The following is a 25502-nucleotide window of genomic DNA, read 5'->3' on the forward strand; positions in this document are numbered from 1 at the left end:
TATGACTCAGTCTCTTTCTCATAACTTCTAGAAATTCAACAATTTAATAAACTCACGTCCCCACTATGAAAATGGGGAGTTTGGGTTTGTTTGTTTTTTTTGTTTGGTTTGGTTTTAGGGCTTTATTTATTTATTTTTTTTCTTCCAATAGGAGAGGGCTGAAAACAAGGCCCTGATGCCCTTGGGGTGAGCTTTGTAGGTAGCTGCTGGGAGCAGAAGCCTGTTTAGGGAGTGAATTGGAGTTGGGAGCTGGGAATGGGGCCTCGGAACATCAACTTAAAGAATTTTGCTGTGAAGAAAACAAAAGATGATTTTTTTTTAAAGGTGTGAGAGGGTCAGGCAGCTTGAATTCTAAGCTAGGGCCAGTGGTGATGGAGATGTTGAGGTGAAGAGAAAGGGGTACACCGTGGACCATTGCCCTGGGTGAGCCTGAGATGGAGGGGGGCAGCAGGGTTTCTGGGTGCCGGCAGGAAGGAGCAGACTGGGAAAGAATCTAATTTTAAATTTTTCAGTTAGACACCTTCCACTTACCAGGAAGCCCTAGCCACATTCTAAGGTAATATGTAGGGATATGACTATATGATAAAGCATAGATAGATAGATAGATAGATAGATAGATAGATAGATAGATAAATTGAAAACTGTACCAATTCTGAAACAAAAGAGTATGGTCATATGTAGCTACAATAATATATGAATAGTTAGATCTTGAATATAGTTAACACTGTTGACTTTGAAGTTTCTGATTAATAAAAAAAAAAAGCCAATACTAGTCTATGATGTATGTGATACTCATAACTTCCCATGGAATATTAGAGCTGGGGGGCACCTGGGTGGTTCAGTCAGTTAAGTGTCAGACTTCGGCTTGGGCCATGGTCTCACGGTTCGTGAGTTTGGTCCCCGCGTGGGGCTCCTCACTGGCAATGCAGACACTGCTTGGGATATTCTCTCGCTCACTCCCTCGCTCAAATTAAATAAATAAACTTAAAGGTAAGAATATTAGAGAAGTGAGTTGACTGGTTATTGACAAAGACAAGGAGGAACTTAGGTATTCTGGGCACCAGTCCAGAGAACCATAGAGCTACTTCTGAGAATGGAAGAAGGACCAGATGCGGTGACACGACAGATAGTGCTTCAGTCTCCTCCTCTCTGGCAGGTCTTCACCTCTGCTCTTCTACTTGAGTCCATCTGAGGAATTGCAAGGGCAAGTCCAACACTGGGGATTCAGGGGCCCAGGAAGCTTGTGGTGATGTGCCCACCATATATGCAGTCCTGCAGAAGTTCATGGACTCAGAGTCCTTAACTGCCAACCTTGGGTTTTGCTGCAAGCCCTAAAGTTGCATGTTCCTGTGTTGAGCATGAAGTAAAGATGTTGGGATGTAACTTCTGCTGCGAAGAGAGATTCTTCAGCCTCGTAAAAATTTAAAATCCCTTCCGTTATGTTATAGTTATTTCCAGTTGTTATTTAGCACGTATAGAGCATTTTGTGCCCTCAAAGTACTTCTTAATATCATTGGTTATTAGGTAAGATTTCTGATAAGTTGTTCTTACTAGTAGTTTGGATAATTACATATTGTTATTTATAACCAGTATCTGACAGGAGTAAGTAGAAAGTGTATAGTATACTGACGTGGCTCTGGATCTTGAATGGAATCAGAGGTGCTTGTGTGCGTGTGTGTGTGTGTGTGTGTGTGTGTGTGCGCACATATATAATTCTACGTAGTCCCATATTATGATTATACATGCAGTGTATATGTATGTAAAATCTATATACATACATGTCATTTAAATATTTATACATATACCAGTACACACACACACACACACACACACACACACACACACACACCACACACACAGACTTCTTTAAATATCTAGGGAGAGATTAGACTGAATCTAGATTATAAACTTTTATTTTATTTATTTATTTTTTTTTAATCTTTTTTTTCAACGTTTATTTATTTTTGGGACAGAGAGAGACAGAGCATGAACGGGGGAGGGGCAGAGAGAGAGGGAGACACAGAATCGGAAACAGGCTCCAGGCTCTGAGCCATCAGCCCAGAGCCTGACGCGGGGCTCGAACTCCCGGACCGCAAGATCGTGACCTGGCTGAAGTCGGACGCTTAACCGACTGCGCCACCCAGGCGCCCCTAAAAAAGTTTTAAAGTGGGGCACCTGGGTAGCTTAGTCAGTTAAGCGTCCGACTTCAGCTCAGGTCACGATCTCATGGTTCCTGAGTTTGGGTCCCGCATCACGCTCCGCGCTGACAGCTCAGAGCCTGGAGCCTGCTTCAGATTCTGTGTCTCCCTCTCTCTCTGTCCCTCCCCCATTTGCACACGCTCATGCTCGCTCGCTCTCTCTCTCTCCCTCTCTTTCTCTCTCCCCCCCCCATAAATAAAGAAACATAAAAAAAATTTAAAAATCACCTTTTAAATTGATTCCCCCCCCCCATTCCCCGGGGAAATCAGTATGTGCCCAATCACATGTACTTTTGAACGTACCACATTTCTTTTGTCCCCTAGATCTTTCTAGAACTAGATCCCTTAGAACTCTTATATCTTGTCATTTCCTCTTTCATTTAGATTCACCTCTTGTGACTCCTAATCTCACTGCTACCACCTTGTCCAAGTTTTCATCACCTTGCACTGAGTTATATATACCTAATGATCTCTCTCTTAATCCTGACCCATCTGTACAGTGCATTTTTCAGTGCAGGTTAGTTTCACCTCGAGTATGGGCATGATCACAAAGTAGACGGGAGTTTTTTTGCTTTGTAGTAGAACATTAACTTTGAAAGAGCTCTCCTCACCTTCAAATTATGGAGCCATAGAGCTTACAATACTACTTTAGATGTTGAGCACATGTAATAAATGTCTCAAGAATTGAAACAGTTGCCTTGATTTAAAAATCGTGTTTTGGTGGTAGGGGATGGGAATAGGATGGCTGTAGAGGGGTCAGTTCAGTATGTTCCCTGTCTAGAGGGAACCAGTTCTGGGAATGAGTAGACAATTTCTTGAATTTACAGTTGTAATAAGTGCAGTAGAGCAAAGAGGGTTTATATCATAGTGGCTCCTCTCTCCTTTCATGCTTCTTTGGTGCCCAGCGTTCAATTCAGATACATTCTGGTGAGTGCTTCTAACAGTTCTCTAATTTTCCTGTTTCCTTTCTTCACCTCCAGGTTCATCTTAAATGAACTTCTCCTTGGTCCCATAAGGCCAGTCTGTTTTTGCATTCCTCAGTTCTGATTTCTTTTGGCAGGAAGATGAGATGTGGTTGACAGATTATATCTGAAAAGGGCTTTGGTAATTGCTCGTTCTGTTCGGTGACTGTGTGGCTGACAGATGGGCACAGTGAATACCGAGAGTGTTCTGGACCTCCACATACTTCTTCAGCTCACGAGCGGCGAGCTCTGCCAGCATTTTTGTTATTATCTATCAGCATATTTAAAAAGAATTGCTTGGATCTTTACATCTTCTTTGAACCTATAACTAAATCACGTTTATGGCTAGGTTCTCTCCCACCTCTTCGACTCCCTCCTCATTATGTATTTTTTGGAATAGACGAAATTCTCAAGATGTTAGTGCAGGCTGGCATGAATGGGTGCCAACAGCTCTTACAGACTTGTTAAAAGATTTATTTTTTGCCTGCGAATTACACATATGGCCTAGAATGATAATATTAGGATCTGTGTTGGTTGAGATAATTGGCAGATCACACCTTAAGAAGAGTGATTGGTTGGCTTGTCTCTTTCATTTTAATCTGCTGTCTCCATCACAGTCAAATTACCATTATGTAGTGTATTACTATGCCGGTTTAAAAAACTTATTTAACCCATTTATAGGGGGCATCTGTTAGTTGAGCTTGAATTATTTAAAACATTCTCTTACGTTGGCCCATTTAGTAACCGCCAGCAAAGTCAAAATGAGCAAAGAGGGGGATCCCAATAATCCCAGGTCTATAAAGATGGTTACTTAAGGAGGTGACAGTTAGCATCCAGATAACGCTAGAGGTAATCTCATTCAGACTCCGTAGAAAAATAAGCCAGAACTGAGAAATGGGACCTCTGGGTACCAATGTGGAGACTAGGCCTTGAGTGTGCTGTTGGAGAGGTAACCATGAGGCCTTTGCCTCTGTGCAGCCCTTATATATATAACACAGCGAGTCTTGGTAGAAGTCCTTGAGATGCAGAGCAGATTAATTCATCTGTTTAACTTCAGTGATGACAGATGAGAGGATGACCTTCGAAATATCCATAGTTCTGATAATTATTCATCTAACATTTGTGTAAACACTGGAGTTGTACTACACCAGTCTTGTAACACCTAATTCTTGTGATGGGGATGATGATTATTTCTGCTTATTAAAAAATGCTAAAATTAAATTAACTTAGTTTTCATGTTTTCTTTTCTGTTACTCACCGTATGCATGTGAGTGCTGCATGAGAGAGAGAAAAACATATGCTCAGGTTTGGAGATTAATTTTCATATCTTAATAAGTGGAAGAAGATGTTCCTACTCACAGGCACAGAAGCTGGACTTGGAAGTCTCTTTTACAATGTAGTTTAAAGATAGACATAATCGGGACACCTGAATGCCTTGGTCGGTTAAGTGTCTGACTTCAGCTCAAGTCATGATCTTGCAGTTCGTGAGTTTGAGCCCTGCATCAGGCGCTCTGCTGACAGCTCGGAGCCTGGAGCCTGCTTTGGATTCTGTGTCTCCTTCTCTCTCTGCCCCTCCCCCACTCGTGCTCTGTCTCCCTCTCTCTGAAAAATAAAAACATTAAAAAAAATTTTTTTAAAAGATAGACATAATCAAAAAATAAAGTATACACGCGACGGAGCTGGGATATACCTTTGTTAAAGTTGGGATAATATTTTAGATTAGAAAAGTAGAATATGTTACCTCCCCTTGCCTTCAAATATTTACTCGCTGCATCCGTCAGACTTTAGGCAGTTAGCAAATACATGATGTAATAACAAACTTGTATATCTTTCTTTCTCCTTCAACTTAATAATATTTTTCTCCCAGAAAAAATTTTTTTCTTCCATGAAAAAAATTTTGAACTCTAAAAATGCCACCGTGTAAATTCCTGGACCACCGTCGAAAACATTTTCATTCTCTTCCTGGTACTAACTTGTCCTAAAATAATTGTTGCCGCATTTATTCCAGTGATTACTGTGCAGTTAGAAGATGTCTTGGAAGATGTCTAGAGTGTTTTACAGAAGCGAGAACTGAGGCTCTCAAAAGTTAAAGACACTTGTTTGACATTGCACAACAAATTACGTGACAGAGTCCAGAGAAGGAACCTAGATCTCTTTGTTCTTTCTCAGGACTCTCTTGTGGTTTATGTTAGTCCCATTGCATCTCAGTTTGGGTGAATTGCCTGTAAGAGTCAAGAGGATGCAGTTTTTAGTCTACCGATTATTATCAATGTCGTCATCCATGTTGTAATAATCGAATTATACAGTTCAAATTTGTTACTTCCTCTGGCCTTATATACTCAATACATATTTGTTGACTGACTGAAACTGGTAGTTTTGTTTTACATATGCAATTTTTCTGACCCCCCCCCCGAAAAACCCATTAAAATAAAAAAAAAAAAAGAAACCAAGATGGATCCCTCTGATTATTTGGAAGTACATTGCATAGTAAGATACCAGTACAATGACATTATGCAAGTTAAGTGTTCATAGTTGGAGATAAATCAGCATAGTAGAGATTCTAGATTTTGAAAATTGTACAGGTGTTTCTTTCATAACCCCCTCACCCCAAATAGGTAAATGTAAATTTTTTTCCAATTCGTTGTACATGTGAAACTGTTATTCTTACAGGCTTAATGTGTTGAAATTAAAATACATAAGTAATGGAGTTACCAAATTGAATTCAAAGAAAAGGAAGTCCATGGTTCTCTATCCTGCTTTTGGCCACATTTCTCCCTTTGAAATCAGTTTCACCTCTCATCAGATATTTGGTGAGATTTTCATGACTTACCTGTCCATCCTAAGTCCGTAGAAAGGAATATTTTTACCTTACTTGATGCTCCAAAACCTTGAGTGCAGTTCCCAGATTTCTGATTATTTATCAGGCAACTAAAATTCCAGCCTCTTGGGCTGCCTGAGTGGTTCGGTCATTTAAGCATCTGACTTTTGATTTCAGCTCAGGTCATGATCTCATGGTTTGTGAGATCGAGTCCCACATTAGGCTCTGGGCCGACACCACAGAGCCTTCTTGGGATTCTCTTTCACCCACTCTTCTCTGCCAGTCCCCTGCTCATGTTTGTGTGTGTGCATGCTCGCTCTCTCTCTCTCTCTCTCTCTCTCTCTCAAAATAAATAAACATTTAAGAAAAAATAAAATTCCAGCCTCTTGTTTTCCACTCACAAGATTTTGAACTTAACGATATATTTTTTGTATCTCAGAATCAGTGAGAATCAGAATTTTTCATAGAATTTTAGCCATTATATTTCTTATCACCATGGCTAACTTGCAAATAATAACATTATTTAAAAAGTATATAACCTGATGCGGTGACATATTCTGTGTAGATCTTTGAATAGATAGGTTATTTGTCTCTTTGCATGAAAATGTGTTGCTTCACTTTGGGGGACTACCGATTTGCATAAATGTATTTGCAACTGGAAATGGAAGGAATGTGCAGTTAGTTTTATAAAACAGTTGGCATGGCTGTCAAAGTTCTTAAAATGTTTTGCAATGTTAGAGCTGGAGTGTCCCAGGGCTTGAAAGAGAAAGCAGAGAAACAAAGCTTTGATAACATTGTCTTCTCCTGATTCTCCTGGGCTTGTCGTGAGGAACAGGTGTTGGGGGTGGTTTTGAAATTAGTTTGGAATCCTGAGAAATAAATACAACTCTTTCAGAGGCTTAGGGTAAAATGACTTTGGAATACCACTGTTGACTCTGCCCCCATCTGAGAAAATGTTGCTTCTGTTCAGTAGCTCTTGTTAACCTGAAAAACTCTAGGATTACATAAATAATGAATGGGCCCACAATGCGTTGGTTTTTGTAATGTAGATGAAGGTAAGATGTCTTGTCAGGGTTGAAATTTGCATATTAGAGTAATTTGGTTATCTTACCATGTTCTTTAAAGAAATAAATGCCTATGAATATTCATGTGTTCAATTAAAATATTAATGGTATACTGATACTTGAGTTTTAGGTCTCTAGTCATCCATAAAGAGTTTCATTTAAAGTTGATTAACAGTGAAGGGATAGTTCAGCATAAAGTATAATATATTGGCTTTTTGTCTCTGAAATGAAAATGTAGTACCTGACATGAGTAAATGATTTGTTTATCCTTGCCATGTATCATTTCTTTTGATAAGAAATGGGCACTGACAGAGTATGAATATCTTTTGGTGCCCGAGTACTCTTTTTGGTTTGTTTAAACACTACTATTTACCTGTGTTTTGTAGCTGGGATTTTCTTTAATCGCTTCATTGACTTTTAAATTTTCACTTATTTTTGATTGTGGCGATACACACATAACATAAAATTTGCCAATGTTATCAGGTACATTCACCATCATCCATCTCCAGAGATTTTTTCATCCTCCCCAACTGAAATGCTATAGCTATGAAACACTAACACTCCATGACCCCCTCCTCTAAGCAACCACCATTCTAATTTCTGTCTCTTTGAATTTGACTAGTCTAGTTACCTCCTGTAAGTGGACCCATAGTATTTGTCGCTCGTGACTGGTATATTTCACTTGACATGCTGTCCTCAGGGTTTATTCTTGTTGTAGCAGGTGCCAGAACTTTGTTCCTTTTCAAGGCTGCATGATACTACATTGTATGTGATACCAGATTTTGTTTATCCATTCATTTATCTGATGGATGTTTTATTTGCTTCCTGCTTTTGGCTATGTAGATAATAATATATCGATGTTGTGATTAATGCTGCTGTGAACACGGGTGTACAAATAGCCCTCGGAGATCCTGCTTTCCCTTCCTTTGGAAATAAACCCAGAAGTGCAATGAGTGGGTCATATGGTAATTCTCTCTATATTTTTTTTATGGAATTCCCATACTATTTTCCATTTTACATTACCACTGGTGGTACACATGGGTTCCAATTTCTCCACAGCCACACCAACACTTGCTGTTTTCTGTTTTTAGGTTTTTTAAAAAATGTTTATTTATTTTGAGAGCAAGCGAGTGAGCATGAGCGGGAGAAGGGCAGAGAGAGAGAGAGAGAGAGAGAGAGAGAGAGAGAGAGAGGGAGGGAGGGAGGGAGAGAGAGAGAGAATCCCAAGCAGGCTCCTTGCCATCAGCTCAGAGCCTGACGCGGGCCTCCATTTCACGACCAAGAGATCATGATCTGAGCGAAAATCAAAAGTTAGATACTTAACCGACTGAGCCACCCAGGTGCCCCCTGTTTATAGATTTTAAGTTATGTAGAGATTCCAAGCAGTACAGAAAGGTGTAACGTAAAATTGAAACTCCTTCACTCCCTCTGACTGATTGGGTGGGGGAAGGCGAACGTGTAAAGGACAGGAAGGAGCGTTGAGGTGAGTGGTGGCCTGGGAACCTGGGTGGTCGAGCGTCCCGTTTGGGGGGAAGAAACCCAGGTTGTAGAGACGAGGCATTCGGATTATTGAATTTGAAATGTCCGAGACATTTAGATGAAATCTCAAGTTTGGGAGAGAGGTCAGGGCTCTATTAGCAGGCTTTTATTAGCATTCAGGTGGTAGTTGATGCCCTGATGGTGCATTTGATCATTCAGGGTGAGGGTTAAGAAGAGCAAAGAATTGGAGAACAGAATCTTGGGGGCCTCTCAAGTTAGGGACGTATGGAGGTGGAGGAGAGCATATTAACCTACAATCATAGTCATCATCTCCCTTAAAACCCTTCTCTTCCTAAATTTCCCTGTTCTCCCAAGATAGCAGCATTAGCAATGTAGTTAGAATTCAAAATGGCAAATCCTCTCTGGTGGTTGGTTGTCTTTGCTTCATCTCTTACCCAGTTCTTTTATTTTTTTCTGTGATAGCACTTTTCACACCTGTCACTTGTTATTTCTTCCACTTGCATCATTGTTTTTTAGGCCTTTGTTTTTAGTCTATTGTAGTTTTCTGTTAACCTCTCTTCTCCAGAATTTTCTCTCAGATTTTTCGTTGACAGTATTTCAGAATTCTGTATAAGCTTTCAGATGACAAAAAAAAACCACCTACCATTTAAGAAAAATAAAAGTTTGAAAGTGTTCGTTTGTAAAAATACAGGTCCTGACATTCAAAGCCCTTCAGAGTCTTACCTCTAATTTCTCTCAACGTAAATCTCTACATAAATGTTGGGGGTTTGCCATTCTGCTGTATTTGATCCTCGTGACTTTTCAGGTGTGTGTTTTCTTGGGCCATTTTCACCCAAAGATCCAACTCAAGGATTCAAGTCTCATTTCTTCCTTGAAGAGGAAGCAGTGTGGTGTCGTTTAAGAGTTTTGTGCAGATCCTCGTCAGTTACTTACTATCTGTGTAACTTTGAACAACGTACTTTCCTCAAGTTTAGATCCTTCATTTGTAAAGGAGACTATTGTATAGGTAAATTTTGAATTAAAATTTTTAAAAAGTGAAATGTGAACCATAGTAGTTAATATTTCTGATTTTTGTCCCTTGGGGTTGTCTCACTCGTTTATTCATTCAGTGACTACTTGCCTTGGCAGGATGCTGGGCTTTGGGGATGTAGCATTGTACGAAGTGGACAGAAGTCCCTGCCATCATGGAACTTAGCAGAGGTGGATGATAAGCCAGATAAGAAATCTTTTATAATGCTGTAACAATGATAAAGGCTAAGGAGGAATATTAAAGCAGGAGAGGAGGCATAAGGGAAGGTTGAAATTTTAGATGGGGTATAGGGAGAAGGCCTCTCAGAAGTTTTCTCATTAGAAATTCAGAATAAACTCAGTACTTAGGCTGTGTGACATGCTGTTGTGTGTCTCGATGTGTGTGTGCAATCAGCTTTGACCTCAGTTCCCTGATGGGCTCCTTGCGCAGAGGGACAGACAGTTTGTATTAGCTCTTTGTATTCCTCATCCCTCTTACCCTGCAGTGGACATACATCATCCTGACAAGGAATTGATAGAATATCAAAATATAACTGGAAATGGTGGGAAAAGCCAGGCCTTCATATCTAAGAAGAGGTTGTGGAATCCCTGGGAGTTAAATATTTAATAACTTGTTTCATCTGATTTTTAACAGGCCAGACACTCAGGATTGCAAAATCAGAACCAGAGAGATAAAGACTAGTTGCCTCCATTGGTTGGGCCTTGTTATTATTATTTTTTTTTAACGTTTTTTTATTTTTGAGACAGAGAGAGACAGAGCATGAACGGGGGAGGGGCAGAGAGAGAGGGAGACCCAGAATCGGAAGCAGGCTCCAGGCTCTGAGCCATCAGCCCAGAGCCCGACGCCGGGCTCGAACTCGCGGACTGCGAGATCTTGACCTGAGCTGAAGTCGGACGCTTAACCGACTGAGCCACCCAGGCGCCCCTTTGTTAATTGTTCTTTAGAGACTGAATGAGGAAGGAAGTACCTTTGAATTCCATAGCGAAAACTGGATCTCTCGGGAAATTGAGCTCAGAACTAAGTGAACCGTCACTGCTCACACACAAACCGAACTTGACTGGCCTTGGAAAGCTGGGGAGTCCACAGCCATTTTTATTCAAATCCTTTGTCTGTTACAAGGTATTTACGTGTCAGAGGGAACAAAACTCATGGAGTAAATGGCCAAGTTTTACCATCATTGTTTGACCCCATCCGCAAAATCAGATGATGGCTTGCATCTGTAATTAACAGTTAAATTTGTTCTCCGGATTGCTTTAGCTTCCCGCATACCAGGCAGGAAATTGGAATCTGAGAGAGGAACTCAGAATGTGCAACTCTTATTTCTGGTTCATTTTTGTCCAAAGAAAAGTTATCCTGAGAAGAGTTAAATTTCCTGCCAACAGTGACATGAAAGCTATGTTGTTGCTTTTGCTTCTGTTTTGAACTTTGAAAACAGAAAACCCAGCAAACACTACACTTTGATTAGTTCGAGCATTTTGTTCCCTTAGGGGAGACTGTAGACTATAATTTCATCACAAGAAAAGTAGTGCCTGAGCTGTAGCCAAAGTTTGAGTTTGTTTTTCCCTTGGGGATTTGACATTTTCTGTTTCCTGACATTTTTACCATTGTTAGACACACGTCTTTGTATTCCTGCCCTATATTCATCCCCTCAGGGAATTTGTGTATTTTATCTACTGGAAGGCAGGAATGCCTTCTGTTTTGGACAAGTCATTTAATTGTTCAAATAAATCCACCTATAGTGTAATAGACCAATCATTAGGAACTGAGCCATGTGGCAGCATTCAGATTCATGAGACCCAGATCCCAGGCTCAATCCAGCAAAGAAATTAAATACCATGTACACAAAATGAGTGATTTCCCTTTCCCTTCCCTTCCTCACCTGGCCCTTCCACCCCACCCTTTGAAAATATTAAATAGCATCTTAAAAGCAAACAAAATACCTTTGGTTCAGTATTTCTGGCGTGTTATTTATGGTTGTCTGTTTGGGAGGATAAGAATTTATTAGCAGTAAGTACACTAGTAATGAACGACGGCTGCCTTTTTGCCATTATCCTTTATCTATGTCCAGTAAAAAAAAAAAAAAAAAAAAAAAAAAAAAAAGCAATGAAGGCCTAACACTTTTTTGCTCCCTTTTTAGCTAATTTGATGTAATTCCACTTTAATTAATGGATATATTATTAATGAATATATTCCATATATATACACATGGAGATATAGCATATTTTCCTAGCTGTATTTCCCAGCAATACTGCCTCTTTTCCTTCATTTCTGACACTGTATTTATTTTGTTTAAAAATACACGTTCTGGGACAAAGTTGCTGGTATGAATTTCTTAAGGGGCTTATTGAACCGTTAGTTTCTGGAAGTGATTTCTCGTAGGTTTGCACCCCGTTGGACAGAAGGCGCAGGTCATTGGATTACAAAAGGTGACATTGGGTTTTGGGACAGTGAATGAATGCAGGTTTGAGAATTGGTTCATTTTTGCCTCATACCGCGGCAACAAGGTGCATACAGACATGCAGACATGGGCAGTAGCTGTACTGTGTCCTGAGAGCGTAATTTGGGTCTGTGGGACTAACCAGTTCTTGTCATTTTTCCCGTCCAGAACTCTATAGAATTCACCTGCTGTAATTATTCGTTAGCCAACAAAAGTACGGCAAGATGTGGACTTCAGTTCTCTGTAGCCTTAGGAGCCTTTGGAAAGGATTCTTTTTCGGCCACTGTGTTGCACACAGGAGTGTTGACACCTGCAGTTATCTGGAGAGCCTTCGAAAGATCCATCCAACAACCAAACTGATAGATGTTAATCAAAGGGCTTAAATTTTCAGAAAATCGAGGAAGTCTTCCATTTCGCTGGCCGTAATTCTTCTCCGACTTGGTGTGATGTGACGCGCAGGAGACAATGCGGCGAATAGCCACTGCCTCTGTGCCTTAGATAAGTATGGTGGTGCCGTTTTGTTGTTTTTACAAGTGATACGGAGTGAGTAACATCTGCGCGAGGAGAGATTTGTCAAGGCGAGATTGGAGAGGCTGCTTTATTGCTCCGGTTGTAGACTCTGACGTTTCTTCATTAGTCTTGGTATCTCCAGTTCACTATCTGAAATTAACTCTGCTAATCCTTTCCTAGCAGGCATAACCTTCAGAGCCTGAGATAATCCAGCTAGAAATCTGTAAGCCATAGGCCACCTTGCTCCTTGAATTAGTAATGTGTGTATAATTATAAAATGGGAATCAGTTTGTCTTGGAGAGTCTGGATTGAGAATAGCTGATGAAGTCCCCTTGTCAGATCCGTATAGTAAAAAATCGTAGGAGATCTTTATGGATGGAGCTCTTGAATTATGACGTTCCTTCCCGGTTTTAGATCCTTCGGTTCTGTATTTTCCGTACATCGAAGGGTTGGCTTTAAAAGACAATCCTGTTTGTCACATGCAGTTCTCACAACTCCTGCACCTCACTTTCACAAAATCCTTCTAACGGTGTGTTTCTATAATAGATGAGCAAGCATATTTGAGCAAATACAGTAAAATACACATCTTAGAAACAATATACAAAAGGATCTATTAAGCAAACAAAAAGAAACCTGCGTTGTTTATTAAATATTAAAATGAATTATTAAGTATTAAAACAAGAATAAATGCATTCTAATTTCCTATCAGAATCCACATTTCATGTGGTTACATAAAGACGTAGTAAAATTTAATAATATTTTAAGAACTCATTTATCAGAAAGAAACCCTGCAAAGCCTAGCTGTATGTTAGATGAAAATAAGTAATGTGCTCCGAGGAGGTAGAATCGGGGCATAGTGATCAAGAGACTATCTGCAAACCAGAGATACTCCTTTTGATGATTCCGGGTGTCAATGAGAGAAGAATTTTAGAATCTTGCAGTTGCCAGAAACCTTAAAGGGAAACCAGGTTGATTCAGGTTAAATGGTGCTTTCCTTAGACCCAAAGGGGGAAAAGTATGTGAGGCTTACAGATTAGAGAGACGGTAGGTAAGATCTAAAGAGGGAGAAACTAAAAGCTGGTTAGAAGAGATGGGGCAGAAAAAGATTGAGAAAAGATTTCCATGTGGACTTTCCTGTCTTTCTTCTAGCAGGTGCTGAACTTTGTTGTTTGAACTCTGGTCTTTCTAATCCTAAAGCACACCTAACACCAACACGAAGTTCTTTCCTGTATCTGCCACTTCCTATATCTTCTCACCAAACTTCTCGACTCTTCGATTTATTTTTTTTCTTCTTTTTCCTAAGGCATTGACGGAGAGTCTCAGATTTGGAGTTCGGCCGTGATCCTCCCCATCAGGCCTCTGTCCTCTCTGGCTCCGAAGACTTGAAACCCAGATTCCCGCACCTCTGTCTGCCTGTCTTTGTCATAGCTGACGAAGCGTGGCTTCTAAGTGGTCTTGGCCACCTCCCCTGCTCCACCATCTGTCTTCCTCCGGCTTTTCTCTCACCCCACAGTTTTCTTCCTGTGTCTCCCATCTCCCGCCTCACTCTCTCGTGCCATTTCGTTCCCTTCCCCCATAGTGTAGGTACTCCAGTTGTTCCATAGCTCAATCCTTGACCTGTCCTTAGGTCAATCCTTGACCTAAGAAATCCTGGATTTCTTCTAGTCCTTTAACTGCAGTAGTAGCAATGCTCTTTGGTTACTTTATTTTACACTGCAAAAAGAAATTGTACCATGGATTTACGAGAAATTTTGTGAGAGTTCTGGCTGTTGTTTTATTTCCTAATGTGCTGCCTCGTTTTGGAGAAAAGACAAAAATAGGCAACATTAACTTTGTTTTATTTTATGTTTTATTTTTTAAATTTATCAAAATTTATTCTTTAAAGTATTTTTATTTTTTTTAAATGTTTATTTATTTTTTTTTTAGAGAGAGAGACCAGAGTGTGAGCAGAGGAGGGGCAGAGCGAGAGGGAGACACAGAATCTGAAGCAAGCTCCAGGCTCTGGGCTATCAGCACAGAGCCTAACGGGGGGCTCAAACTCACGAACCATGAGATCGTGACCTGAGCTGAAGTCACACACTTAACCAACTGACCCACCTAGGTGCCCCATATTTTAATTTTTTAACTGTGTTTTAAAGATAGGGAAAATATGTGTTAAGTTGTTCATATTTGCGAAATGAACAGTAGAACTACTTAAAGTCAGATTTTCCTGCTATTAAATTCCATCCTTTGTCATCAACCTCTATGTTCCCCTAATGCAGTGGTGTATTTTTTGTTTGTAAATTCATGTTTTTTCTTTGTTTTGGGGCTTGGGAAAAATGGTATGCTTCTGTGGGGAAATTCTTGTATCATTTTATATGACTCTAGCTATTAGTAATAGAATCACACATCTCCGGGGGGCCTGGGTGGTTCAGTCAGTTGAGCGTCTGACTTCGGTCAGGTCATGATCTCACAGTTCGTGGGTTTGAGCCCCGCGTTGGCCCTGTGCTGACAGCTCAGAGCCTGGAGACTGCTTCCGATTCTGGGTCTTCCTCTCTCTCTGCCCCTGCCCTGTTCACACTCTATCTCTCTGTCTCTCAAAAGTAAATAAACGTTAAAAATTAAAAAAAAAAATGAATCCCACATCTTCCCCTTAATAAAGGGGCTTCCCAATCAGTGTCTCAAGAAGCCCCTTTGGAAGGGTAGGTTTCGGGTTTAGTACAGAGGCCCTGCCTCAGGCTTTGTTTCTCTGCTGTTCTCATGGGGTCTTCCCTTTTCCAAGTGTGGACTTCATTTTCACATTGGCTCCAAGATGGCACCAGTGTCCAAGCACATTAGTTTTCACAGCTATCACGAGAGCTTGTAGGCAACAAAGGTCCACCTCTTCTTGAATTTCCTGTATAAAACAAGAGAGCCTTTCTCAGAAGACGGCATATCTCACTGGCCTAAAGTACAGACTCTTGGCTAAATCTAGCTCTGGCCCTAAGAACATTGGGGTCAGCCTCCCGTATAGCGTGCTACTGTCCAAAAGAACAAAATCAGGGTTCTTTTCAAAGGCAGAAACTCAGGGGCAGATGTGAATTTGTAACCAGTCAAATTTTCACTTTTGTTCATCTTCTTCAGTATATGTGAACTATCCTTTCAAGCCAGTCAGATCATGGAGATCAAGTTTGCTGAATTGATGTCCATAGAGTACCCACTCTGTTATTGTGGCTAGTTTCTGCTCTAAGTAACGAAGACCTAAAATAACGATGGCTTCTACAATGTAGTTGTTTTTCTATTTTTCCCTCTTAACTTAGAAGTCAAAAGTTACGTAGTTCAGGGATGTATGATGGTCTGGTTCCACAGACTCCTTGTATGGTTTGGTTCCTTCCAAATCATGGTCCTGGCATGAGTTCCAACTCATTCTGTGGCAGAACCATGGTCCGAGATGATGGCCATTGCAGCCACTGAATGAAAAAGGGACAAATTATAAACGGGTCAAATGGCCTGGTCCAGCTGTTTTTTAAGGGCTATCCCAAGAAACTACTACCCAGCACTTCTGCTTATGTCCCATTGACCAAACTCAGTCATAGAGCCACACCTTACTTGATGGAGGGCCAGAAACACAGTCGGAATTTCAACATGCTCCACCTTAACTCAGGAGAACTGTTCGTATGGGAGAGCGATTGTTGGCGACAACTAAGTCTTTGCCACACCCTCCCAGTCTAAGTACTGTTAGTGAACAGATGACCAATTATTTAGTATTTGGACTTCGTTCACCTCCATTTGTTCTTTAGGAAGCTGTACCAGTTTTGGCAAAATGATGCGTGATGTTCTAGAAACTGCAGAACTTGATGTGTATGGTTGTGCTGTCCGGCATAGTAGCATGAATTACATAAGGCTCATTATACAGCTGAGGAACGGAATTTTAAATTTTATTGAATTTTAATTAATTTAAATTAAAACTGATACTGATTCAGTCACTGAAAACTTATAATTATATCTAGAACACCTTAGGTATATGAAATCTACTTTTTCAGTTGCAAATTTTATGAAGCTGAAATACAGATCAGGGTTTTTCTGATGAAAATTTAATGTCTGGATTGGGTTGTGCTCTAAGTATAAAAAGTAACCTAGATTTCAAGGCAGTGTTAAAAAAGAATATAAAATATGTCAATTGTTAAATGTATTCACTTGTTTTTTTAATGTTTATTTATTTATTTTAAGGGAGGAGGTGAGGGACAGAGAGAGAGAGAAAATCCCAAGCAGGCTCTGCACTGACAGTGCATGGGGCTCGATCACATGAAGCGCGAGATCATGACCTGAGCCAACACCGAGAGTCAGATGCTCATCCGACAGAGCCACCCAAGCGCCCCTACATGTGTTTACATGTTCAAATGACATTTTGGATGTGTTAGGTTAAGTTAAAATATTAATGGAATTAATTTGACTGGTTTCTTTTTACTTTTTTAATGTGGCTACTGGAAAATTCTAAATTTTCTAAATATGTGACATATGTGGGTCACATATTTCCATTGTTTATCACTTTTGTAAAGCCTCACCTCTCAGTAGAGGACATGACTCCCATGTGCAAATGAAGAGGCTTGCTAACATTTCCTTTTTTTTTTTTTTTCCTGGAAGAAGCAGAAATTCCAAGATGAGTAGAGAAAGCTGTGTTTTAGTTTTTTGTCATATTGTTCTTGCTGAATGTTACTATATTCTTTTCTCTTTGCTGCATTCCTTTCGTTCTCCACTTGTTCCTCTTGTTTCTTCTACATTGTTCTGACCCTTTCTGGCTTCCCTTTGGCCCTCCCCTCCCTCTGAGAAGCCCTGCTGTCTAATTGCTGTTAGACAGAAGATGACCATACTGTGAAATCTTCATGTGTTCACTGAATATGGTGTACTGTTGTGGTTTTGAAGACAGATACCAAATCAGCCTTTCTGACCTTAACTTCTAAATCTGCTATGAGCTCGTCCTGAACATTGGTTGTTTCTGAGATAGATGGGTACAGATTAAGTCTTTTTCTTGGAATTTGTGGAATGTTTTGTGTTCAAAGCCTACCTTTCATTGTTTCGTTTATTTTGGTAACTGCGATGAGATAGTTGGAGGGAAGTGGTATGATTCTTAGTCTACAAAGTACAAATTCATGTCCAACTTGACATCATTTCCCCCTAACTACCAAGTTGCGGGTTAATTATAGAGCAGGTATTGAAAACTAGACAGATCCTTTGACTTTTGAGATGTTTGAATGTTCCTCGCATTGCCTAACATTTTCGTTTGTTTTAAAGTACTAACCATCTGTCAAGATCTTAGGCAAGGTGCTTCACATTTTGGTGTCTTGATTTTTCTCATCAATTGCTTTCCTTCAGTACTGTGAGGCTCAGGTAAGAGTATGATTACAAAAGCAGTTTGGACATTAAGTAGCTGTGTCGTTTTCAAGTGTTATTATTTATGTAGACCTGTTTTCTTCTTCAGTGAAATGAGGGTTGCATAGTTTCCCCCTCGCCCGGTCATCTCGATGTGGAGTACCCTCTATTATTCACACTAATGGAGAGAAGCAGTGTCGCACATTTTCCAAAAAGGCAGATCATTAGAAAATCATTTAGAAAATATTTCAGCATTCTCATTTATATAAGGGTCTTTCTGCTGTTCCAGGAATTCATAATTGCAGAATCAAAAACAACAACAAAAATCAGTCATGTTCAGAAGAAAATAAGAAACCTTACAACTTTGCTCTCTCAGCCCTTTGTTCACCCTGCAGCCTATTGTGGGGCAGAAATGCACGTATGTTTCTAACCAGCCAAGGGTTCTAGCTTAAAGCGTTGTAGGCTTTTTTTCTTAATATTTCAAACCTTTGTCTAGTCAGATAGTAACAGGCTTTTGAGAAATAGCCTCTTTTTTAGCTTCTATAGAAGTGTCAACTACTTACAAATTATACCAAGAAAAGTACACAATTAAATGTTGTCAATATACATTTGAAAGCAAGTTTGCTGTGAGTCATCTATCCGGGGGGGTCATCTCTTAGAGATTGTCCTGGTAACAGTGCATGGAAGTGTGACAGGTCCAGACTCCCTGGCCCACTCTCTGTCCTGTTTATATGTTACTTAAAGAAACAAACAGAACTGGGGTGCCTGGGGGCTCAGTCATTTGAGGGTCCGACTCTTGATTTCGGCTCAGGTGATGATCCCAGGGTCATGAGATCAAGCCCCATGTCGAGCTTCATGCTCAGTGTGGAGACTGCTTAAGAGTCTCTCTCTCTCCCTCTCCCCCTCTCTCCCACTCACACTCTCTCTCGCTTTCTAAAATAAATAAATAAATAAAAAGGAAACTAAGACATAGTTTATTTGGCATATTCTTCTCTCTCTATCTTTCTCTCTTTTCCATAGACCTCTCTGTGATTGGAGTGGTGTTTTCCAGGATAAAAACTCTGATTGGATTTTTAGTTAATTGCAGTGCTGAAATTTGATGTCTGTTGGTGTCATTGGCCTAGAATATCACTCATAGTCACATTATTTACATTCAGAGGAATTTCTTTGATTAGCAGAATGATCTGGTGGAAATATTTGGTGCTCTAAAGCAGTCTGTGGAAACGTTTGGAGATGTGCATTTCCGTGTGTGTGTGTGTGTGTGTGTGTACATATCTGGGCGTATATATTTTTTAAGAATTAAGACTGAACTCATCCCCTTCAATTCAAATAGGCTATAAGTCATCCTGAGTGGTTTCTTCCACCATTATATAATATATACATACATCTCCTGATGGAAATAATCTTTATCAATACATAAAACATTTCAAAGTGGCATCTCCCTCTCCCCTCTCCTCAGGCCCTCTGCCCCTCTCCTCAGCGCTCCTGGTTGGTGAGAAGAGACAAGTCCTGTAAGTGAGAGGATAGCAGAGACGATGACCTGTCAGTTTTCTGTTGTTCTTTCTTTCCTTCTACTTGAGGACAGAGGACAGCTCTGCTGTGCCCTCTCCGGCTACAGTAGCAGTTGTGGCAGCTGCTGTAGCTTAAGGTATGACCATGGCCTTTGCCATTTCACCAGGACATAGTCCAAAAATCGAACTGATGGCTGCGTTAAGTCAAGCTTCATGGCTTCCTGAACATCTGGGCCCTGTGTCTATTGCTGGCAGAGGCTCGGCACCAGTAACACTCTACCCCAAATTTCTCTTTTGAAGAAAGCCTCCAGATCATCTCTGGGACATGGGGACGACCCAATCCAGATCCTGCACCTGCCCACCCAGCTGCTCACCAGTCATACAGGTTCACATTTTCCAGTACTTTCGTTGACCATAGAACCTTAACGGTGTGACTGCATGCCTCGGTGGTGTCTCTGTGGATGTGCATGTGTGTGTTTGTAGAATATAGACGTGTGAATATAGAACTGCTGTATGGTATCAAAGAAACGTTATCTACAGAATGTGTATGTACGTAAACTTTTTAGAGTTTTGCTAAATTGGGCCCAGCATGGCGCTGACACATTGGCTCTTATGAAATTGGTTTCTATCAAAGTCTGCAGGTTATTCTTGTACCGGCGGTGGCTTTGATTAAGCACTGTATTAGGGTCATATCCTAGAATAACAGCATTTCGAAATCCCTGGCTGTTTTTGAAAGAATTGTGATTAAAGTTCTGGCTGTTTTCCCATGATTACTAATGTCTGCTGAGGGTTGAGTTTCCCTGGTTGTTACTGGCGATTGAGTCGTGTGGCAGCCCCTCGTGCTTTCTCGCCAACACCAGTGGCATTCTCGAGGGAAGAGTGATTTTCCATTGAAATGTGAGAACCAAAAGCTGTAACAAAATTAACACGGGGTCTAGGGTTTCTGATGTGACTACAGAGCCTGAATGGGAATGTTTCCTAAAGTCCAATTCATCTGTGATTGAATTTCAGACAAAACAACATTGCCGTGATGAGAAGGGAGAGAAACCCATCCAAAAGAGATTATGGATGAACAGGTTGAGGAATGCGATACGGCAGGGGGAAGTCTAGGCAATCAGATATTTCAGCTTCAGCTGGGGCTTTCTTCTTCACGGGGGTGGTGTTCCCTTGGCGCAAGCGCTCTGGGCAGCAGCGTGCTTGGGAAACCATGCTTTTAGGAACTTTGTTTGCCTGCCAGTGGGGAATGGAAAATGAGCTTCTTTCTTATGTGTGTTGAAAACAAGTGTGCGTGTGTGTGTGCAGGGATATGCTTCCCTAGGTTTGAAGATACACCGGGAAACCTTGGACTGCAAGTAACTTGTTCTGTGTGTGTTCCGCACACATTTCTAATCAATTTTAACTTGATGAATGAGCGATGTCTCGCAATAGAGGAGGACGTGATGCCGAACGTCACGTGATCACAACTGAGTCAATGGTCCTTCTCTCTCTGTCTCTCTGTCTCGCTGTGGGATTGTGGGTGATTGTCTCCCATGTTCAGATGCTTGGTCTCAGGTCATGGTGTTTGGCAGAAATCCGTGATTTTTCAGAACATTAGAAGGTGCCCACAACTGGCACCTGAAGTATCTTTTTTGTGACTTCAAAGCAGCTATGGACAGTCCTTTGCTCTTCTGTACAAGAGTAAGCTTAGGAATCCTTTGCTTCATTCTAGGTCAGGCTGCCTGCAGTTATAGACCCTTTCCTCTGCTGCCTTATTGCCAGTTACATTCAATACTGTCTATGACAAGAGTTTATTAATACTGTACTGTAGTCAAGTTCATTAATGATAGTGAAAGTTCATTAATGATAGTGAAACTCATCTTATCCAGTAACCCTCCTCTCTCTTGTGTCCCTCACACCAGACATGAAGGTTTTCAAAGGTAAGTGCAGGTTAGCTTATTTTCCTTTATGTTTTGTATTTTCTTTATTATTTTGTATTATATTACAGTATTATAATCATTTTTATCAATATTTTGGGGTTGTGGAATGAATCCTCTGAATTTCCATTATTTCTTATGTGGAAATTTGCTTGGGTATACAAGTGCTTTGGATTACAAGCATGTTTCTCAAATGAATCATGTTCACAAACCGAGGTTTTATTGTACTATGAAGTTATGGTCATCTAAATGAAAGCAATTATTGAATATCTACTACCCGCCCCCCTCCCTCCCCGTTAATGATAAGGTCTCTGCCACATAGAAAAACCATCAGATTAAAAAAATGAAGGATGTTAGATATGTGATTTTTCCCCCATTGCTACCAAATTTAAATCATACATAATTTTATTCTTTGACTTGCTGGGTTTTTTTTTTATAAACATGTGGTTTAACCCATTTTTATTTTAAAATAGATTTAGATTTATAGAAAATTTGCAAAGATAGTGCAGGATTTCACATTAGCTCAGATCCAGTTTCCTGTCTTATTACTGTCTCATCTCATTATGATTTATTATTAATGAACCAATGTGCTACATACACTATTATTAACTATGGTTCATTTTTTTCAGATTTTCTTAGTTTTACTTTTTTCCCCCTCTATGTTCTCATTCAGGATACCTCATTATTATATTTAGCAATCATGTCTCCTTAGGACATTCTTGGTTAGAGTTTATAAAAAGTTCCTTTGGTCTTGAGAATTTTCAAGAGTACTTTTCAGGTATTTTGTTCTCCAGTTGGTATTTACCTGATGTTTCTCTTAAAATTAGCCTGGAGCTACGTGTTTTTGAAGAGAAAGACTGCAGAAAGCACTTCATATCAAAGGCACATGTTCTCAAGATGACTTATTTCTGTTGATGTTGATCTTGGTCATCTGGTTGAGGTGGGGTTTCTCAGGTTCCTCCTCTTTTCCCCAGTCCATTCCATATGTACTTTTTTGGGGAGAATGTCACTATATGCAGCCCATACTTCCTAGTGTTTTTACCTTTGGAAATTTTAGGCCTTAGGTATTTATTTTCTAACCATGTAGGTTAGAAATTCCTTGAGGGTAGACTTTTTATTTTCTGTCACTGTACCGTTCAGAAATGGTTTTATAATACCTATCTGTGGGTTGATTTAGAATTTACCCTTTGTGCTCTACTAAAATATAAATTGAAATTTTAATTTTTAAGCTGAAATGCAGTGATATGCAAATACCTAAAATTACCTTGAGAGAGTTACGAACTTAAAGAATTGACATACTTGATAGTTCTTATTCAGCTCTTGTTTCATGTTTAATTTTTAGGGCTGATTTCAAGATAGAACAGTGGACCATGGGATATATGCACAATAGTAGGCGTGTATATATGTGTGAAATTTAGAGACTAATTCATCAGTTATTCAGTAAATGTTTTTTGAGTAGCCTCTTGTCAGATGTTGTTATAGGTGCTTGAGATACAAGGACAAACAAAACAGTTTCTATAATCTTTTATTATTTTAATTTTAAATGTTATTGAGATAAAATTCACATACCATAATATTCACCACTTTATAGTGTAAAACTTAATGAGTTTTAGTATGTTCATAGAGCTGTGTAACCATTACCCGTATCTAATTCCAGAAGATTTTTATCACCCCCAAAAGAAACCCATCTCTATTATTAGCACTCGCTCTCTATCCCTCCTTCCCCCCTGACATCCACTAATCTATTATTGATTTGCCTATTCTGGACATTTCATATAAATGAAACTATATATGGCCTTCTGGGTCTGGTTTTGGTCACTTAGCATAACTTTCCAGTTCATCTATTGTGTAGCATGAGTCAGGACTTTGTCCTGTTTTGCAGCTATAAGGAAGGCTGTCAGAGGAACAAGTAGGGAATGGGAGGTGGAACAGATTGTGTTGTTGGACATACTACATTAGAGTCATGCCTACTAGAATTCCAGTGGAGATCCTGAGTAGTCAGCTGGACATCCAAGTTGGGGTTCAGGAGAGAGATCTAGCCTGGAGACATGAATTGAGGCATCATTCGTATGTAGATGATACTTAAATAGAATCTCCTGTTCTTGTGTCTAGAGCACAGAAGGGTTCAGGGGTTGAGCACTGGGGTACCTGAATGATAAAAGGTCAGGAAGATGAAGGAATCAGCAAGAAAATGGAGAAGGACTGATCAGTGAGTAAGGTGGAGAATCCAGAGAGTATAGGGTCCTGGTAGCTAAGTGAAGAAATTGTTTCAAGAAAGGAATGGTGCTGCTAGATCCAGCGAGAAAGATGAAGACTGAGAAATGTTTGTTGACTAAGACCATCTTGAGAGGGTGCTTCCATCCTACCATCCAAAGAGTGAACATGAGGGTTCTAGAACTATGCATATTCTTAGCACTTTCACAGCCCTCATTCCCCCCACAACTGTTAACAGGCTCATGTCTGTAGTCTGTTCCATGCCATCATGCCCTGTATCTCATCCATGTCAGTGACCACAAAGAGCCCAGGGTTCCCCACTTACCCAGCATAGTAAGGCCCCTTGTCCCCAGTACTGTGCTCCACATTTCCATTTCCCTCCTCCATCCTCTGTCTGAATTTACCTGTCTCACCATTGCGAATCTCTTACATCCCAAACACCTGTATTGAATGTTCCTTTAACCTTCTTCCTAGAGCAATTGGAACTAAAACCTCTTAGCACCTTGAGAGCCTGCTTCCCTTGCTGCTGTTGTAAATAGTGGCTCTTTCTGCCCCACAGAGACACGTGATAGGTGCTTTCCTTGCCTCTTCCAGACGGTTTTCTCTCTCTTCTCCCTAAGAATTCCCACACCTGCAGATGGTTCCGTCTGTTATTACTCCTTGTAGTTATTTTGAGACCCTAGGATTATTCCATCTTTTCCTAGCTATAGATCATGCCATATGTACTTGTTAATAATAGTTTTTCCAGTTTGGGCAAACCTCAGTGTTTCAGTCCGACCTCAGTGTTTTTTACAAAAGCAAGGACAGTTTTTTGAGACTGGGTTTTTGAAACATTAGTAAATATGGGAGATGACAAATGTATTAGTCAAGCTCCTGGTGTACTGACCTGATCTTAAAGAAATGCATGAATTTTAAGTGGTTTGTGTAGTTGAAAGGAGAACTTAACGCATGTGTCAGATATGCTGATCAAATGATAAAGTGAAGGGAAATCGAGCCTCAACCTTTTGTGCAGCCAGTGAAAGTGAAACATTGCAGTTTTCTGAGGCAGATGGAATGTGAACAACTAATAAATCAGGTTTTGAAACATCGAAGAACAACTTATTTCAGTGCATATGGGGTTGGATCTTAGACAAGATAGTACTGGGAGTAAAAACAGATAAAGTAGCATCAGAAGGACATTGTCCCTAAGCATCATCTGCATGACAATATTTAAATCCATATCATGGCATCAGGCTCAGAAATTGAGTAAACAAATAATTGTAGTGTGCCAAGGAGAGCCTTGGAGATCTCCGTGGAGTTGTACATGAAAGAGATCAGAGTGAAATTGTATTACCACAAGCGTTCTGTGATCATTCTAGCATTTCCTTCTCTATTGTGCTTTAAGAAGATCAGAAGACTATAATCACTTTATAGGCTTCTCATCAGAAGCATTTAACAGTAGAAATGCTAATTATTATAATGGACACATTTGCATCAGTGCTTGTGAACCCGCTTTGTGCCTGGAATGTATGCTGTATGATCTCTTGTTCACAGAGTGATTTAAAATGGACTATTGTATAAAACTACATACATCTCATGTATAAAATAGATTTGGGGAAGGGAACAAGCATGGCTCTGAAGAGGTGGGGGAGAAAAAGCAAGCAAAACTTAATATCATTAAGTAATTTTAAGTCCTTTGTTGACCTTTTTTAGTTAGAAGTGGAGTAAGAAAATTTTTCTTTGATTTTTTTTAATAAAGCATTTTTAATAGAATATGCTTCAACTTGAAGTTGTTCAAAGTTTTATAGCATAATTTTCCTGGGATTTTGTTTTAAGCTACCTTCTGGATCTTTAGCTTAATATAGAACAATTTAATCTGAATTTAGGACTGTTTTTTGGTTGGATAAATAAACAACAGGAAAAAAATTATTTTCTCTTGGAAAAACCAGGAGGATGAATATAGCAAACATCTTCTCTCATATTCCTCCAAGATACCTCGGTTAACAATTTGTTTGATTACCTCATTTGAGTTGGTGGG

General features: G+C 40.0%; 1 protein-coding gene across 4 annotated transcripts in view; it reads left to right on the forward strand.

Moving 5' to 3' along the window:
- Nucleotides 1-25502, forward strand: part of EXOC4 (exocyst complex component 4) — a 750068-nt gene that overhangs the window by 287363 nt on the left and 437203 nt on the right. Inside the window, exon 10 of one of the 4 annotated variants that reach the window (XM_045052770.1) lies at nucleotides 19659-19807. The exons of the other annotated variants lie outside the window; for them this stretch is intronic. Within the exon in view, the coding sequence (XP_044908705.1) occupies nucleotides 19659-19792 (134 nt within the window). The 3' untranslated portion in view covers nucleotides 19793-19807. Of the gene's footprint in view, nucleotides 1-19658; nucleotides 19808-25502 lie in introns of those variants that run through there. 4 annotated transcript variants of the gene reach the window in all.

Source organism: Felis catus, chromosome A2 (assembly GCF_018350175.1).
Source record: "Felis catus isolate Fca126 chromosome A2, F.catus_Fca126_mat1.0, whole genome shotgun sequence".
In the NCBI taxonomy this organism is placed as follows: domain Eukaryota; kingdom Metazoa; phylum Chordata; class Mammalia; order Carnivora; family Felidae; genus Felis; species Felis catus.